The sequence below is a fragment of the Phodopus roborovskii genome, unplaced genomic scaffold (assembly GCF_943737965.1).
Source record: "Phodopus roborovskii unplaced genomic scaffold, PHOROB, whole genome shotgun sequence".
NCBI lineage: Eukaryota > Metazoa > Chordata > Mammalia > Rodentia > Cricetidae > Phodopus > Phodopus roborovskii.
In genome coordinates this window covers 13,414,329-13,429,699 of record NW_026126540.1, presented here as the reverse complement: position 1 = coordinate 13,429,699, position 15,371 = coordinate 13,414,329, and the positions used below count along the sequence as shown (strand labels likewise).

At 42.1% G+C, this 15,371-nt stretch overlaps 1 protein-coding gene across 6 annotated transcripts in view; it reads left to right on the top strand.

The window, feature by feature from the left end:
* Rapgef2 (Rap guanine nucleotide exchange factor 2) overlaps positions 1–15,371 on the top strand; it is a 207,353-nt gene that overhangs the window by 66,131 nt on the left and 125,851 nt on the right. For all 6 annotated transcript variants that reach the window (XM_051199117.1, XM_051199116.1, XM_051199119.1 and 3 more), the window contains exons 3-4: positions 128–184; positions 12,293–12,376. In XM_051199117.1, coding sequence (XP_051055074.1) covers positions 128–184; positions 12,293–12,376 — 141 coding nt within the window. The remainder of the gene's footprint in view (positions 1–127; positions 185–12,292; positions 12,377–15,371) is intronic.

Here is a 15,371-nt window from a genome sequence, read left to right as displayed (position 1 = left end):
TTTAGATGAGCATATGAGTACATGAAGTAATAAACTTGAAATTTCACTCCGTGGCTCAGTCAGATATCTCAGCTGTGTGTTTCTAATGACAAATGTTGAACTACCTCACCGTCTTTCTCTTTTGCAGGCTAATGTGTGAAACAGTGAGATATGAAAGACATGAAGCAAATGAAGTTTTATACTAGTAGGTATCCCTTTCTGATTATATGTCATATGGTGCCGCGGCCAACTCTGCAGCTGGCTCAGTTCATGGCCTTTCGGGAGGATGGGGCTTGGGGAAGTGAACTTACTTTCCATAGTTAAGAAATGTGAGGCATTTGAACTGTTTGCAGTAGTAAAACGGCCAGTTCATGTCTTTATTTACACCTCTCCTGTGGTACACATATGATTTTGTGTTGTGAAATATGAAGTAACTCACAGTCTTCCCGGCATAACAGACAGATCTTCCCACAGCCACAGCAGGTTAGCTGCAAGGCAGCCCAGGCATCAGTCTAGGAACAGCAAAATGAGCTTCTATGTCTTATGTAAAATTTATTTTTTAAAATTGTACTAGTATTTATTTTAAAGATGTTACAACTGGCTTTTAAAGAATGTGATAAATGGCTCAGGTGGTGGTGGCGGTACTTGCCTTTAATCCCAGCACTAGGGAGGCAGAGGCAGGCAGATCTGTGTAGTTCAATACCAGCCTGATCAATGCGAGCTAGTTCTAGGGAAGGCGTGAAAGCCACAGAGAAACCCTGCCTCGAAAAACAAAAACAAAACAAGACAAAAGGAAGGCGATAAATACAGAGTAAACAAATACTGGCATTCCAAGTATGTAGGCTGCTTTGCTGTGTACACTAGTTGACTATATTTGCTATGATGATTGCTGTGCCAACCACGTCATATTTTTCACAGCACTTATTAAAATGGTTACTCCTTTTCAGGCTTGTTATAGGGAGTACTTACTGAAAGAGAAAAAGGACAGCTACTCTATGAAGGAGTTTGTAATCTATAGAGGGAGGAAGAAATGGACACAGGAAAAATGACAAGATTGGGGTACTGGGGAGCATAAGGATGAGTGAGGAAAAGAGAAGGCTCCTGAGAGATATGGGAGCCCTTTGATGAGGTCTTAGATTGTGTTCCATAGTCTACAGAGACCTTAGGGGGAGCATCAGAAACAGAGATGCAGGTGAAACAGACAGCCTGATTGGGATGCAGATAGAAGGCTTCACTCAACACTTTGATGCTGTGGCAGTTGTGAACCATCATGTGAAGCCTGAGAGCTCTGCATGAAGTAAGTACCCCTAGCTGCAGACCATCTCTCCAGTGCCTGTTAGGTCTCGTTTAATATGTAGCTCGGTGGCTGGTTTTCAAGTAACAGAGTACTATGATCAAATGTCCCCAACCCTTCTAGTACTCGCAAGGGCAATGTATATGGATTTCATGGGAATGAGAAGGCTACGTAAGGTGAGTGGATGTGAAAGGAAATAGCTGAGGAGCCAGCTGCAGGGGTGTGAAGGGAGGAGGAAGAGCCTAGACACATAGGCAGGGTTAGGATTTGGAGAAGTTGGTGGGTGGGGAGTTGCCATAATTCTTAGGCTGTAGCATACGAAACTGATTGCTGTTCATCCAGCTATTGTAAATGCTCCAACGGCAAAGCATGTGTGTAGTACTTAATCGAAGAATGATTGATAGTGACAACTGATCACAGAAAGATGCTTTTAATGTAATTTTGAAGAAACTGAGGTATGAGTAACTGCAGTACTTGCCCCTCCTTTTGGAGCCCATGGAGTAGGTGTACACATGCCCAGGTGGAAACCTCCTGTGAATGTTACTAAAAATACTGAAGAAGTTCCCTGAGGGGCGACACTAGCTTTCTGTCAGTTTGTCCTTCCCCTCAGATCTGTGATTTGACAGTGAGCTGATGGCAGATGTGTAACAGGCACTCGCTGCATGCTCTCCTGCCTGATGTGCATTGACTTACTTACTGATGTCTCTTGGGTCAGCTGTTCTCATCACAACAGTTTTCCCACTCAGGAAATGGAGCTTTGGGAAGATCAGACATGAGTCTAGCTCCTAACTCTTGAAGTGGGATCTGGACTGGAGCCCAGATCTTGGGGTTTTGCAGCTTTTCCCCGCTTGCCGCAGTCACCAACATTTTTTGTCCGTTTTATCCTAAAATGATAATGTCTTTGAATATGATGGTGAACACTCACTCATTCACCACCAACTGTCACTGTCCTTTCCAAATTCCTGATGGTAGCAGCCTGAACCCACCAGCACTCCTGTCTACACAACCATAGTTCACTAATAGTGATTATTTATTAGAGGTATGTCAGTGTCCTTAAACATCCTGGGTATTTGTACCTGCTGACAGTTCCCAGTAGTCTTAACTGGAGTGTGTTTGACTTGGTTCTCCCAGTCTCTCATATGTGTCTGTTTAGAATTAGATGCCAGTGGTGGTGAGCAGTGAAAAGTCTGGATATGGAAACTCAGTAAATCTTGATTTCATAAGAATAAAAATTTAAGGAGTCTGACTGCAGGTTCACATACTTGGGTTCTTGGTATTTTGCTGATCATTTTCCTTTTGTGGTCTGCTCTTGCCAGTTTGTGTAAGTGTAGTTTGAAACCCAAAGAACATCTGTGTTTGTGGCTTATGCAGATCCATGATACCTTAAGAATACCCTCTTTTGGGGAGCTGCTCTGAGCACCTCAGAGTGATCTTGTTCTCCCTGGAGCTTGGTCTGAAGGCCAGTGCAATCAGAATATCGATAACTTTCAGCCTTTGCTTTTATGAGCAAGAGATGGCCAGCTGTTTTCCTTACTATGTTTGTGTCCCATAGCTTTACTGATTTACCAGGTAAATATGGTATTCTTTTGATGCAACACTATACTACATCTCCCTCATCTATAGAAGGGAAACAATAATGTCATTTCTTCAGAGTAAGATGTACATAGTCCTTTGAACAGCATCCCTAATCAGGATGCATGCACCCCTACTGAGGGCAGGGATACTCCTTTTGAGGATGCCTTTACCCCAGTCAGTGCTCAGGAGGCTGAGGTAGGGGAGGAGAGCAAGGAGGAGGCTAGCTTGATTACAGAGCAGTGCCCTCCTTGGGGGGGGGGGAAGTAGTGAAAAATCACAGCTACCATGAAATAAGTGGGAGTTGGCTGAGAAATTATCTGGGCTGTTTTACAGTACTATGGCTGAGTGCTTGTGCCAGTGTGCTCTGGCTTTTCCTAACTGTCTGGCCAGCCTCATCATTTGCGTTTATTGGACAGTTATATTTACAGTGTTTAAAACCTGTATCAGGAAGCCAGCTGTTGGAGACGTAGGCATACCTCTACCCTCAGTATATGTAGCAGTGCCTCAGTGGTCCTTTTCCACATGCAGATCTGATTGAATGCTTTGGCTTCTAAAAGAGTTTTCATAGCACTTTAAGGATTTATCTCAGGAGATGAAATTGCTCATTTGCGAAACAGCTGCTTTGAGGCCTATTAGGTCTTACTAAAGCCTTTTCATTTACCTCTGTAAATGGCTGTTTAGCAGACTCTGCTGTGTGTTCTCTGCTTTTAGCAGCCTTTTTCTGTGTTGGCTTGGCTTTCTGGTTGTAGGGCAGATACCTCCCCATTGCTGTCCCTTCTCACTCTGCTGCTCCTCCTCACGTGGCCTGGGGCATTACTTTCTCCTCTCCTACCTGCTTATCCCTCTCTCCCTACTGCTTACTGCCTCCTGCCTCTGTCTCTCTCTGTCCCCAATAGGAAGAGAGGTCTTTTTCCTGTGCAGAGTGACTGAATCCATTCCCTGAAGTCTCCTCTGCATCTTGCTTACAGACTGTATGCAGCCTTATGGTCTCCCATTATGGAGAAATTTCTCCTTTGCCCTCTTCTCCCTCTTCAATAATTGCATAACATAGTTTTTCTTTTCTGGATGTGTCTGAGCTTTTATTTTACATAATAGTCTTTGTAAATTACAAAATAAGCATTTTATTTACATTTATTTTGTGTTGCTTTACCTCTCTTGCAAAAGGGCTTTGTTTGCTTTCATTTCTTACCCAGAGATATGTAACTGCTGTTTTGAAATAATCTTCTCTGCCCAAGTCTTAATTATTTTAACACATGCTTTTATGTGTATACAAACAACGTGACTAAAGTAAGGTTTTAATTTATTTGAAAACAAAACAAAACAAAAAAAAAAAGTCATGGTATCTTTGAAGAATTAGTCTCAACATGGATAAGGCTATTCATTTGCAAGCTGGCATATTTATTGAAGGTATTTTTGTTTCCAGTTTTCTATGAAACTGCCTGGTGAAGGAAAGCCATTCTTTAATGTACCTAGATTGATGAGGCTTACTTTATATGCATTCTGGTCATGTGACTGGGCATGCTACAAGCTAGTGTGCAGAGATGGATTGGCTTTGAGTTAGATCTCTCCCAGTGTATGTGGGTTCTCCTTAACCTTTCTGAGAGCTGAATTACTCCAGATGAGAACAGATTTCGTGTGAGAATAAAATTATAGTGTGTAAATCACTAACCCTTAGCAGTTTCCAAGTTGTTTTCAGGTTTGACTGCTTGCTTAAATTTGATTGTTCCTCAAGCCCTTGGATGTGTCTGTCTGCTCTTAGTGTAGCTGAATCATTGATTTGGTTTACTGAAATGCATATACAGCTTATATCATCTTTGTCAAAATGAATGTTTATTGAGTAACTTCCTAACTCCTGGTGCACTGCTCCATTTCATTTTCAGGTGAATTCTGTTAATAAGAATGGCAGCATTAAGAGCCCATGGAATGCCTGGCTTTGTTAGTTCCTCATTTTATGTGTTCCCTTTGCTGTTTGAGTGAATTATCACTTGATGTCCACTTTGTCCCTGTATTTTCAGCACAAGGCTGGAAATCCTTATCTGTGAGCTCTGCTGGATGATACTGACTTGATGTATTTCAAACCTGCTGAATGGTGCTTTGGTTAGTTAGATTCTTTCTTTCTTTCTGAGACAAGGTGCCATTCTTGTAGCTTGAGCTGCTCTGGAACTCCAGGTTGACTTGTAGTGATCCTATTGCATCAACCTCTTGAGTGCTGAAAACTCAGGTGTGTCATTCCCAACTTTTACACCAGCTTTTAAAAGTGGGGAACACTTACAACTTAGGGCTTTTGGGAAACAGGAATTACCTTCAACCTTATAAATGTTATTTGTTTTCATATCATGGGCATTAACATCCACACATATTTTAGGATAATAAACTATATTATTTTATGAATAAACGCTGCTGTTCTGAAGGTGGAAAGTAAAAAGCTAATTTTTTGTTTCTTTTTCTTTTCACTAGAGTTCTTTCTGAAATCCATTAATGACTATGTAATGAAGTGATGTTTGCCTTGATCAGTTGCTCTGCTCTGTGGTAGCAGTTTTATCTATGGAGCTTTAGCCTGTCTCATTAACTACATAAAAGTCATTGATAGAAATTTTTGTCCTTGAGTTTATAGCTCAAAAATCTCATCAAAGGATTAAAAGATCCACAGTTATCAAACTTTGTAATGAACAGTAATAGAAGTACTGTGGTGAACAAGACTGAAATTACTGTGTATCTGGAAAGCCATCTGCATGCTGGCAGGCAGCCAGGGTTAGAACTTTCTAAAGCGTGGAACAGTGTGTTCACAGGAAGCCCTGCCCAGCTCCAGCAGTAGCAAGTGTGGTTGGAAGAACCTTGAAAACCTCTGACCAGACCAGTCTCGGGATGATTTATCACACATGAATGAAGTTATTTTCACTGTTACCCCCCATCCTCCACCCCCCAATCATGTACAAGTCTAAGCTGGTCAGAAGACCAGAATTGCAGTAGAAATGAGCAAAATGCAAGCTCTCTGCTCTCTCTAAGGCTTCAGTTCCCTGTGGACCTGCCTGTGGGCTCCCTCGGCTCGTGGCCCTGGGCAGTGGAGCTTTCTGTTGAGTGAGTGGTCAAGGGGAACAGGTGCTTTTCTGGTTTGGGCAGCTGTTGTCTCCACTTGCCATGGGACCCTTTAGATTTCTGTCGGCTTTCCCTACTGTCAGCTGCTTGTGGCTGTGGTCTTGCATTCAGGGCAGCACAGTGCATGCTTGCTTTCTAGTGTTCCCCACATTGATATGTGGTCCCATTTGTATCAGGTGATGGGTGAAGATGGTGCATGTTCCTCCCTCCTCTGACCCCCAGATGGGGCACATTCCAGGCTTAGGCTTCACTTTCTGCTCCTCTGCCTGCAATTCCTGTCTCCCAGGCCAACTGTTTAAATGCCCACTGAAGTACAGAGAAGTTCTTCTTAGATCCCTCTTGCTGGTGCCATGCAGTGTGACACCCAGCTTGGAGCACTCTGGATTCTGTTTGGCTACTGTGATTCTAGCCCATCTCTTTCTCTGCCCGGCAGTGTTGAGCTGAAGGCTGTGTGAGCCTCGGTGCCTTGTCTCACAGCTCAGCCCTGCTCCCCTCTTCTCTCTCAGCCTGTGTGCTGTTGCCTTCCACTGTCATTAGACAAACTTGCCGATCAGCCTCTCCTTACATTTTCACATTGTATTAGCCGGTCAGTAGACTTTTCAGAACTAATCCTTCCTTCCTTCCTTCCTTCCTTCCTTCCTTCCTTCCTTCCTCCCTCCCTCCCTCCCTCCCTCCCTCCCTCCCTCCCTCCCTTCCTCCCTTCCTTCCTAAATTAGCATTATTCTTTGAACAGACTGTCACTCTCAGGGCATCACTTTCAGTAGTTTCCTGCTCTAGCAGTGTGCATGGGACACTGTCATGTGGAGACACTGCCACCATGTGGACCTGGAGGGTATTGTTAAGAAGTTCTTTGAGCTTAACTGTAAAAATTGCTTGGGTTCTGTTCATTAAGGACATACTTAAAGGACCTGAAAAATGGTTTAGTTAATGAAAGCGCTTGCTACCTAGGCTGCAAACACCTGAGTGATTCTCTGGGACCCACATAACAGAAGGAAAGAATCTGTCCCTGTAAGTTGCCTTCTGACCTCCATACATGCAACATGGTACTCACCAATAATAAATAGATGCATGTAATAAAATATTTAAAAATGAGACCTGTTTAAAAAAGCCAAAACAAAACCCAGAGAGTCTAACCAGCAACCAGGTGTCAGAAGGTGTATGCATTGGCACTGATGAATTGGAGACACCAATGAGGAAACATTGAGTAATTGCATAATTACCTTGGTGACTGTGCCACATGAGCTCATGGAAGCAAGGAAGAAGATGACTCACTCTACCAGAGAGATTCTCAGCCAGTCAGAGGAACCTGAATTGTGATAAAAACTAAGTTTAACAGAGAAAAAGGCACTATCAAAAGCAGGAACATCACATTTTTTTCAAAGACCCGAGGTATAGGTAGAAAAAAGTATTTTGTGTGTTAAGTGTCAGCTGGCAGGACAGAGGTAGTGAAAAGAATTAATTCTTTTTTTTTTTTGTCTCTGTTGGCAAAGAAATGAACTGTTGTTTAAAACTGAAATAACTAGAACTAAAGAAGCAGGTGATGCCTAGTTTGAAGATTCAGGACCTAGAACAGTGGTTCTCAACCTCCCTAATGCTGTGACCCTTTAATCCAGTGCCTCATGTGGTGTTCCAACCATAAAATTGCTTCATTGCCATTTCATAACGTAAATTTGCTACTGCTATGAATCATAATGTAAATATCTGTGCTTTCCCCTGGTCTTAAGTGACCCTTGTGAAAGGGTCATTTGACCCCCAGGGTGAGAACTACTGACCTAGAACCTTATTACTTAAGCTCATTAGGATCATGTGACCAACAGGAGAGAGTAGGCCATCATCTCTGAGCTTCCTGCATGTTGTCTGATCAGTATATTGAATTCTGCCCTGGCAAAAAGCTGTGGTTATAATACAAGTGCGTCATGGTCTTGATTACCTGGCCATTGGTACTGACTAGATATTGATTGCTAGGTGAGGCACACAGTTCTGCACAGTGGGAGTAGCCATGTGGCAGTCAGACTTTCTATTGCTGTGCTGAAACACCATTACCCAAAAGCAAGCTGGGGAGGAAAGGGGTTATCAGGATTACACTTCAGCATTGCTGTTCATCACTGAAGGAAGTCAGGACAGCAACTCAAACAGGGCAGGAACCTGGATGCAGGAGCTGATGCAGAAGCCCTGGAGGGATGCTGCTTACTGGCTCCCCTCCCCATGGCTTGGTCAGTCAGCTTTCTTGTAGAACCCAGGACCACCAGCCCAGGGATTGCACCACCCACAATGGGCTGGACCTTCCCCCATCAATCACTAGTTAAGAAAATGCTTACAGCTGGATTTTATGGAGACATTTTCTTAATTGAGGTTCCCTCCTTTCAGATAACTGTAGCTTGTGTAAGGTTGATTGATTTAAGAGGAGTCAGCATAGCCATGTTGGTGTAGTGTAGGAAGAGAGAAGTTTAGAACGAGATATTATTAGAGAGGCTTGTATCAGTGTGGCATTGGAGAGGATAGGTGCTTGGTCATTCAGAGGGTCCCAGCCACTTGATAAGGTACCCAGAGATCTGGGGGGTACGGATGGGGGTGGGATAAGAAGCAGGCCTCGAAGTAGAGTGCCAGAGTTGTGATGGAGCAGACTTGGAAATAGCTAACACACTGGCTTATGTTAAGGCACTGTAGAGAATGCGGCAATGTCGATCCACTTATGGACTTATTGCTGTAGTTTGGCCAAGCATGAGGCAAGACAGGTCATCTGCAGTGGATTTCTGTTTGGTTATCCTGGAAGGTGTCATGATCGACTTGTGCTGTGCTTATGTTTTGTTTTGCTGAGCTTTATTATTTCCCTACCTGCTGATGACAAACTAAACCAGAAACCTTTTAGAATGTCTTGTCAACCTCTCCCTGCTGTTGCAGCTTCCGTTTTGTTCGTTGCAGGATGGGATGTATTGGAGTCAGGTACAGGGGCCACCATACTTTTTATTCTTTTAGATCCTTCTGTAAGTTGTGTCTTCCCAGTGTGTGCATTTGGCTGAAATTTGAGAGATTTGTAGCTTACAACTTTGCTATTTGGCACTGATTAGTTTTCATGTTTTTCTTTTCTACCCATCCCTCTCGATTCACGCTTGCAGTTATTTAGAAATAGTCAGGCAAGGTTCTCTCATGATAGTCTTTGTCTTTTCAGCAACTCTTGAATATGTCTCTAATTAGCCCATCATTTTAAAATGTAAAACAAGTATTTAAAACGACCCTGATTGTGTTTAATACATACACATGTTTGATTGGGTGAATACTGACAGCAGGCTAGGTTTCTTTTGCCTCTTCTTTACTGGGGGGGGGGGAGCTCAGTACTGAGATCTTTGATGAAGGGGCTGGTTATGACTATCATCCAGGATATTTGGTTAAAGGTCACTTCAATCATCTGTCCATTAAATGACCAGAAATAATAGAATTGAATGGGGTTGGTAATCTGGAAAATGAATTATCATTCATGAAATTTAAGAGCAACTGGGTTAGTCCTGAAAACAGTGACATTGTTGTTACTACTGCTACTACTGCTGGTATTGCCATTATTCTGTTAACTAGGTTCATTGCCAGTGTGTTCAGGGGAGATCTCAGTTTTATTTTGTATGTATGTCTCTTTACCCGCAGAGGCAATGTTTCTCTGTGTAACCTATCTGGCTAGTCTCTCCTGCCTCAGCCTCCTTGTGAGCACTGCCACATGTGGCCCAATACTGCGTAAATCTCTGGTGTGCACCGTCATTCGTGGCTCCACATATAAACCCAGAGCTGTTTCCTGCTGCCACTGCAGTGCTATGTTGTTTACAATGACACTTTCATTTTATGTTTTCAATTTTTTTGTGAGGGGAAGAGGGGGTTGTTTATTTGGAGACAGGGTTTTCCTGTAGCTTTAGATCCTGTCCTGGAAATAGCTCTGGAGACCAGGCTGGCTTTGAACTCACAGAGATCCGCCTGCCTCAACCTCTCTGAGTGCTGGGATTAAAAAACATGTGCCACCAATGCCCAACTCCGGTTTCATTTTAAAAGGCAAACTTTCCACTTCACACATATACAAGTTAGACCCTCTGTTGACAGCTGCCCTAAGCATAAGGCTGTAAGATCAGAGCCTCAGGACAGCTGTTGTGGTTTGTGAGAGTAAAGAGGATCTAATGGAAACAGATTTTTGGACATGGCATTTTGTAACAAGGAATTTTCACAGTGGAAAGAGAACACACATTCTGCAGAGGAAGGGCAGCAAAGAAAGGAGGGTTTGCTTTTAGCTCACACTTTCTAGGATATCTTTAAAATAGGATGTGCTATTTTATATTCTTAGTATGAGTTTACTACAGTGAAACCTTGAATCGTAAGAGGGACACCACAATAGTAAAGAAGACATGTCTGTCTTGGCATGAAGTGGTTAGTGTCTACTCAGTAAGCTCTTGTTGATGGAACATCTCTCCAAGTGCTTCTTTGGAAAGCATGGCTTCTGCCCGTTAGCCCTGGGGTCTCCTGGAAAGAGAACAGTGTAGCATGAGTTCTAATAGCTCTTAGTAATAAAAACTTGGAGTCAGCTATCTTGGGGGGAAGCAAGCAGCCAACCAGTAGCTCTTACCTCTACCTCAGACCACCTCTTCAGACTGCATTAGACTGACTGCTTCAGACTGCTTAGACTGCTCTGAGCTGCTGTCTCCTCTCGCCTTTTATTCCTTTCTCTGCCCAGCCATATGCCTTCTAGTCTCCACCTCCTTAGTGCTGGGGGTTAAAGGTGTGTTACTCCAAGTGCTGGGATCACCTTTGTGTGAGCTCTGTTTCTCTTTTAGATTGGATTTCATGTAGTTCATGGTGGCTCTGAACTCACAGAGATCCTTCTTCCCTTCTCTTCAGTGCTGGGATTAAAGGCATTGATAAACTTCACACTTTGTATTAATTTGCCTTTAGAGGTGACAGATGAGAAGTCACCGAAAAGCCCATCACAGTTGGATTTTCTGTGTCATGACAGACTTTGGTGTCATGTGTTACACTTTTAAAAGGCAGAATAATTGTTATTTGCGTGCATTTGTCATTATTCATTTGATCCTGCTAACTTGAGCAAGCTGTGTACACAGCAATAAACCTTAATGTCTTGTGTTTCTAGGATTTGATTTCCTTGGGGACTGGAGAGATGGCTCAGTGGTTAAGAGCCACCACCCCTCACCAGGACATATGGGCTATAAACAGTGGCTGTGAGCAATTGTAACACAAGACTGTTGCTTGCAAAGGACACAGGTTCAGTTTCCAGCATCCACATGGCAGCTCACGACTGTCTGTGAGTCCAGTGCCAGGGGATTCAACACCCTTATCAGGCCTCTGCGAGCACCAGGTTTGCCTGTGGTGCGTGGGCATATACTCAGGCTGAAGACCCATTCACATAAAACCATTAAAAGCATTTTTTAAAAGGCTTAAAACATATGATTTCATTTCTTTATATCAACCCATTCATGATAAAGGTAACATTGTGAGGATAGATTAAAATATTTTACAAACCTTCCTTTTTTCCCCTCTTTTCCAATACAATGCTTGCATCTTTTGTTATCAGAAAAGTCGAAACTAGTTTTGAGCCTAGTAGATAGGTGGTAGTCCTTTTACTTGGTATAAACTAGAAGGCAATAACACAGCTGCCTTCTATTGAGGAAGACGTGATGGCTAGTATTGTCATGTTCTCAGATGCTGCTTGCATTCAGGATTATTTAACAGTCTTCCCCCATCCCCACATTGCTTATGATTAAATTGAAATGACCACCACTAGGGGGCAGCGTATTTCAGGCAGAGACATCTGTACAGTACAGTCTCCGCATAGGGGAGATTTCTTGCCACCAAGGAATAAAAAGTTCATAAGATCACGCTCCCCTCCCATTTTTTTTTTTGTAAGGGGGAGTAAATAAGCATCTAACCAGTTATGCACTCATGAAGAAATCCAGAGAATACTGTGTGTGATGGAGAACTGTGAGAAAAAGTTAGACAGAGAAAGGCTGAACTGGAGAGTTCCATACAAGTCTGTGTTTATTGTTTCACCAAAGCTAGTGAAAGTATTTCCCACTCAGAAAATTAGACTAGAAAATTATACCTGGAATAACAGGTGCTGATAGATCTAATGAACATTAAAATTATTTAAATAAACCAGTGAACATCTTTAGCTTATGTTTTGGTGATTAGGAACACCTCTGATACTTCAGTGATGGTGTTTCAATTATGTTGTATGCTGGTGCTGTTTGTGAGCCTGTGTGCAGTAGCATGATTGCTATACCAGCTGCTATATCTATTGATTTTTCTTGTTGCTGTGAATTATCATCTGATTTCTGTTGTCTTTTTTGTTTTTTTTTTCAGTCCAGACGATATTGGCACCTGCTGGTATATACTACTTTCTGGTTCCGTGTTCATTAAGGAATCCATGTTTCTCCCAAGGAGCAGGTATGGTACAATGCAATGATCTTGAAACTCTTCCTACAGAACTGAGTTATTTTGCCGAATTAGTTTACTGATACAAAGCAAAGCAGTACTTTGGAGTTGTTACACATACTTTTTTTTTTTTTAATGCTTGTTTTATGTCATAAGTACTATTCTAATTTCCTTAGCAAGGCATGGGTGAAAACATGCTGGTGACATGAAAACTTGTTAAATGACTATGTCAGCTGTGTTTTGGGACATTTTTGTTCATAACAAATAAAATTAGTTTTAGGTTGACTTTGGTAAAGAAGATGTGACCTATGGGAAGCAGTGATGTAAACATCCTAGGACAGCTGAGAATGTTCATTGAGATCACAGGGGACTAGAAAGGAAGCCAGGAACTGTCTTCGACTTTACTGTCTCTAAGGACCATATGGCCTCTCGGTTTTGCATCTGTCTGTAGATTGGCTTTATGCTTCCTCTCCCCGTGACTTTGGCGTGTGTATGTTCACTGCTGATTTATGACCTTGTGTTGCTAAGGCTTATGCTGTTTGGCTGGTTTCCCTTGGGTATTTTAGGATAAATTATGATTGGTTAGCTGGGCAGGTATGCACCTCTGGTCCAATTAAATGAGTCCAGAAAGACTATGTTAAGGTTAGCTACTGAGTTTCAGGAGAGAATTCTTTCTTTCTAATTATGGATTTACCACAAGTAGCCTTTTAATTTTGTTTTTAGTATTTGATGTTATTAAATATTTCAGTTGGCTAAAATATAATCTCATCTTTCTAACTTCTCTGCATTTTGGTTAAGCAATTTTGAAAGGATGAGGGTAATGTTAAGAATTTAATTTAGAGGCTAGGGAGAATGCTTGCTCTTTGAGAGCACCCAAGTTCCATTTCCTGCACCCATGTTAAGTGTTCACAGCCACCTTGTAGCTCTAGCTCCAGATGATCCCTCTTCTGGCATCCGTGGGCACCAGTACTCATGTACACATACATACACACACACTGTGTCCGGCATGGCCTGGTCCTGGAAGCCTGACTGGGATGATTAACCAATGAAGAAAGCATAGACACACATACAGACGTCACCAATAACCTGGGCAGCTTAGTGTGTTTATTATGTACCGCACAGGAATGAGTCGTTGGCTAACATGGAAGGATGTCTCTGTAGGGGAGCAGCATCAGGTTGTAGTCATCTGAGGAGCAAGCTACAGTTGCTAATTTTTGCACTCACTGGTCAATTGTTTATAATTGATTTTACTTGGATCAGAAGGCTTTGCCTGTTCCTATGAGTCTGTCAATAATGTGCATCCATTCAGGACATCATCCACTCTTTACATATTCACTCAATTCTCACACAGACAGGCATACACATTCTTATAAATAAATAATAAATGATTCTTGAAACATTTATTTTACACCTGTACTGTTTGTTTGTTTTTTTTTTTTTTTTTTTTTTTTTTTTCTTTACTGTTAAGTCAGATCCAGTAAACCATGGAGATAGGTGGTGGTTTTATGCCATAAACTAAGGCTGGCCTGGGTGACGTGACAGGAAGAGGTGGGATGCATCATGGAAGCCAAAGTGCAAGTAAAAGAAAGTGAGGTGTGCACGCTTCTTTGTCTTCTGCTTCCCAAGGTCAGACTGGCAAGTTTAACTCTTTTGAGAAAATGATCCAGTGAAGCGGGGAAGCCTGTTTGCTGTTCGAGCCGTAGTGATAGTCATAATAATGAGGCTGGTGTTGGTAGTGCTATCACAGTAAGTGGTGTTGTAATATTATGGTAGTAAAATGATTTTTAAAAATCCTAATAGCCAGAGTTTTATATGGGATTTGCTAAGGGGCATTTGAATGACTGCTGTATTAGGTTGTTGGATTTTGTGGCATTGTACAGGCGAGTGCTTCGGTTATGTAGGGATTTGCACCTTCCAGGAGTCAGCCTAGAATGCTTGTGGGCTCTAGAAGTAACTCTAGGAATTCTTTTCCTCTTTTTCAAACAGGATATGGCATTTTATCCCTTAGAGTGTCTCTGACTTACATTTCTAAACTTGTAGAGGAAAACCCCAGTTAAGTGCTAGAATATTTGTAAAAATTCTGTGATTTTGATATAAAAAGAAACTACAAGTGAACTAGCTATATACATGTTCAAAAGAAAAGGAGTCGGTTCCTTGAAATCTCATCCAAGTGGTCATTCTTTAATGTTCTAATGTTTTCCATTCTAAATCTCTTTGTATGTGGGGTTATGTGTACATGGGTGGCTATATGAATAAGACTCTTTACATATAATTTTCCATCTTATTTGCATTGCTTAAAGAATATGTGTGTGTTTGTCTGTCTGTCTGTCTGTATGTATGTATGTATTGCTTCATAACTTTAAAACATCTTTATAAAGGGTTGTTGCTGATAACTTTCAGTGTCTGTGACTTTCCACGATTGAATTCTGTAGTTGTAAAGGGTAAACTTTAAATTTTTACCATGAGTCCTACTGTATGTAATGAGTGTGATTTGGAGTTCATATACATTGAAGGATACCAGCTAGAGCCCTCAACATTGCAGTCATTGTGTTGTGATATCAGCAGCTACAAATGAAACTTGTAGATGAAGCTCTACAGCACAGGAGGAACCCATGATGGCAGCCTACCAGCCACCATCAGTCAAGTGACAGCTTGTTCCAACTCCTGGAAGGAACCCAGTGTTCAGAAAGGCTGCTGCTTTGCGAGAATGAGGACTTGCAGTTCAGACCTGTTCTGTGAGCACATTGGACTTGGAGTATTCTAAAGGATGACATAAGTTTCTCTCTCTCTCTCTCTCTCTCTCTCTCTCTCTCTCTCTCTCTCTCTCTCTTTTTCTCTCTCTGGCTGCATGTCAAATGCTTGTGAGTCAGGATTTTAATGGAACGAAGGAACCATCTTTCAGACTGAGTGACAGGCCCGAGCTATATATAGGCTGTTCCTTCATGTTGCACCTGGTGGCGTTTGCTCTGCCCGAGTTGTTTGTTTCCTTGGGTGATGTTGCCTTAGG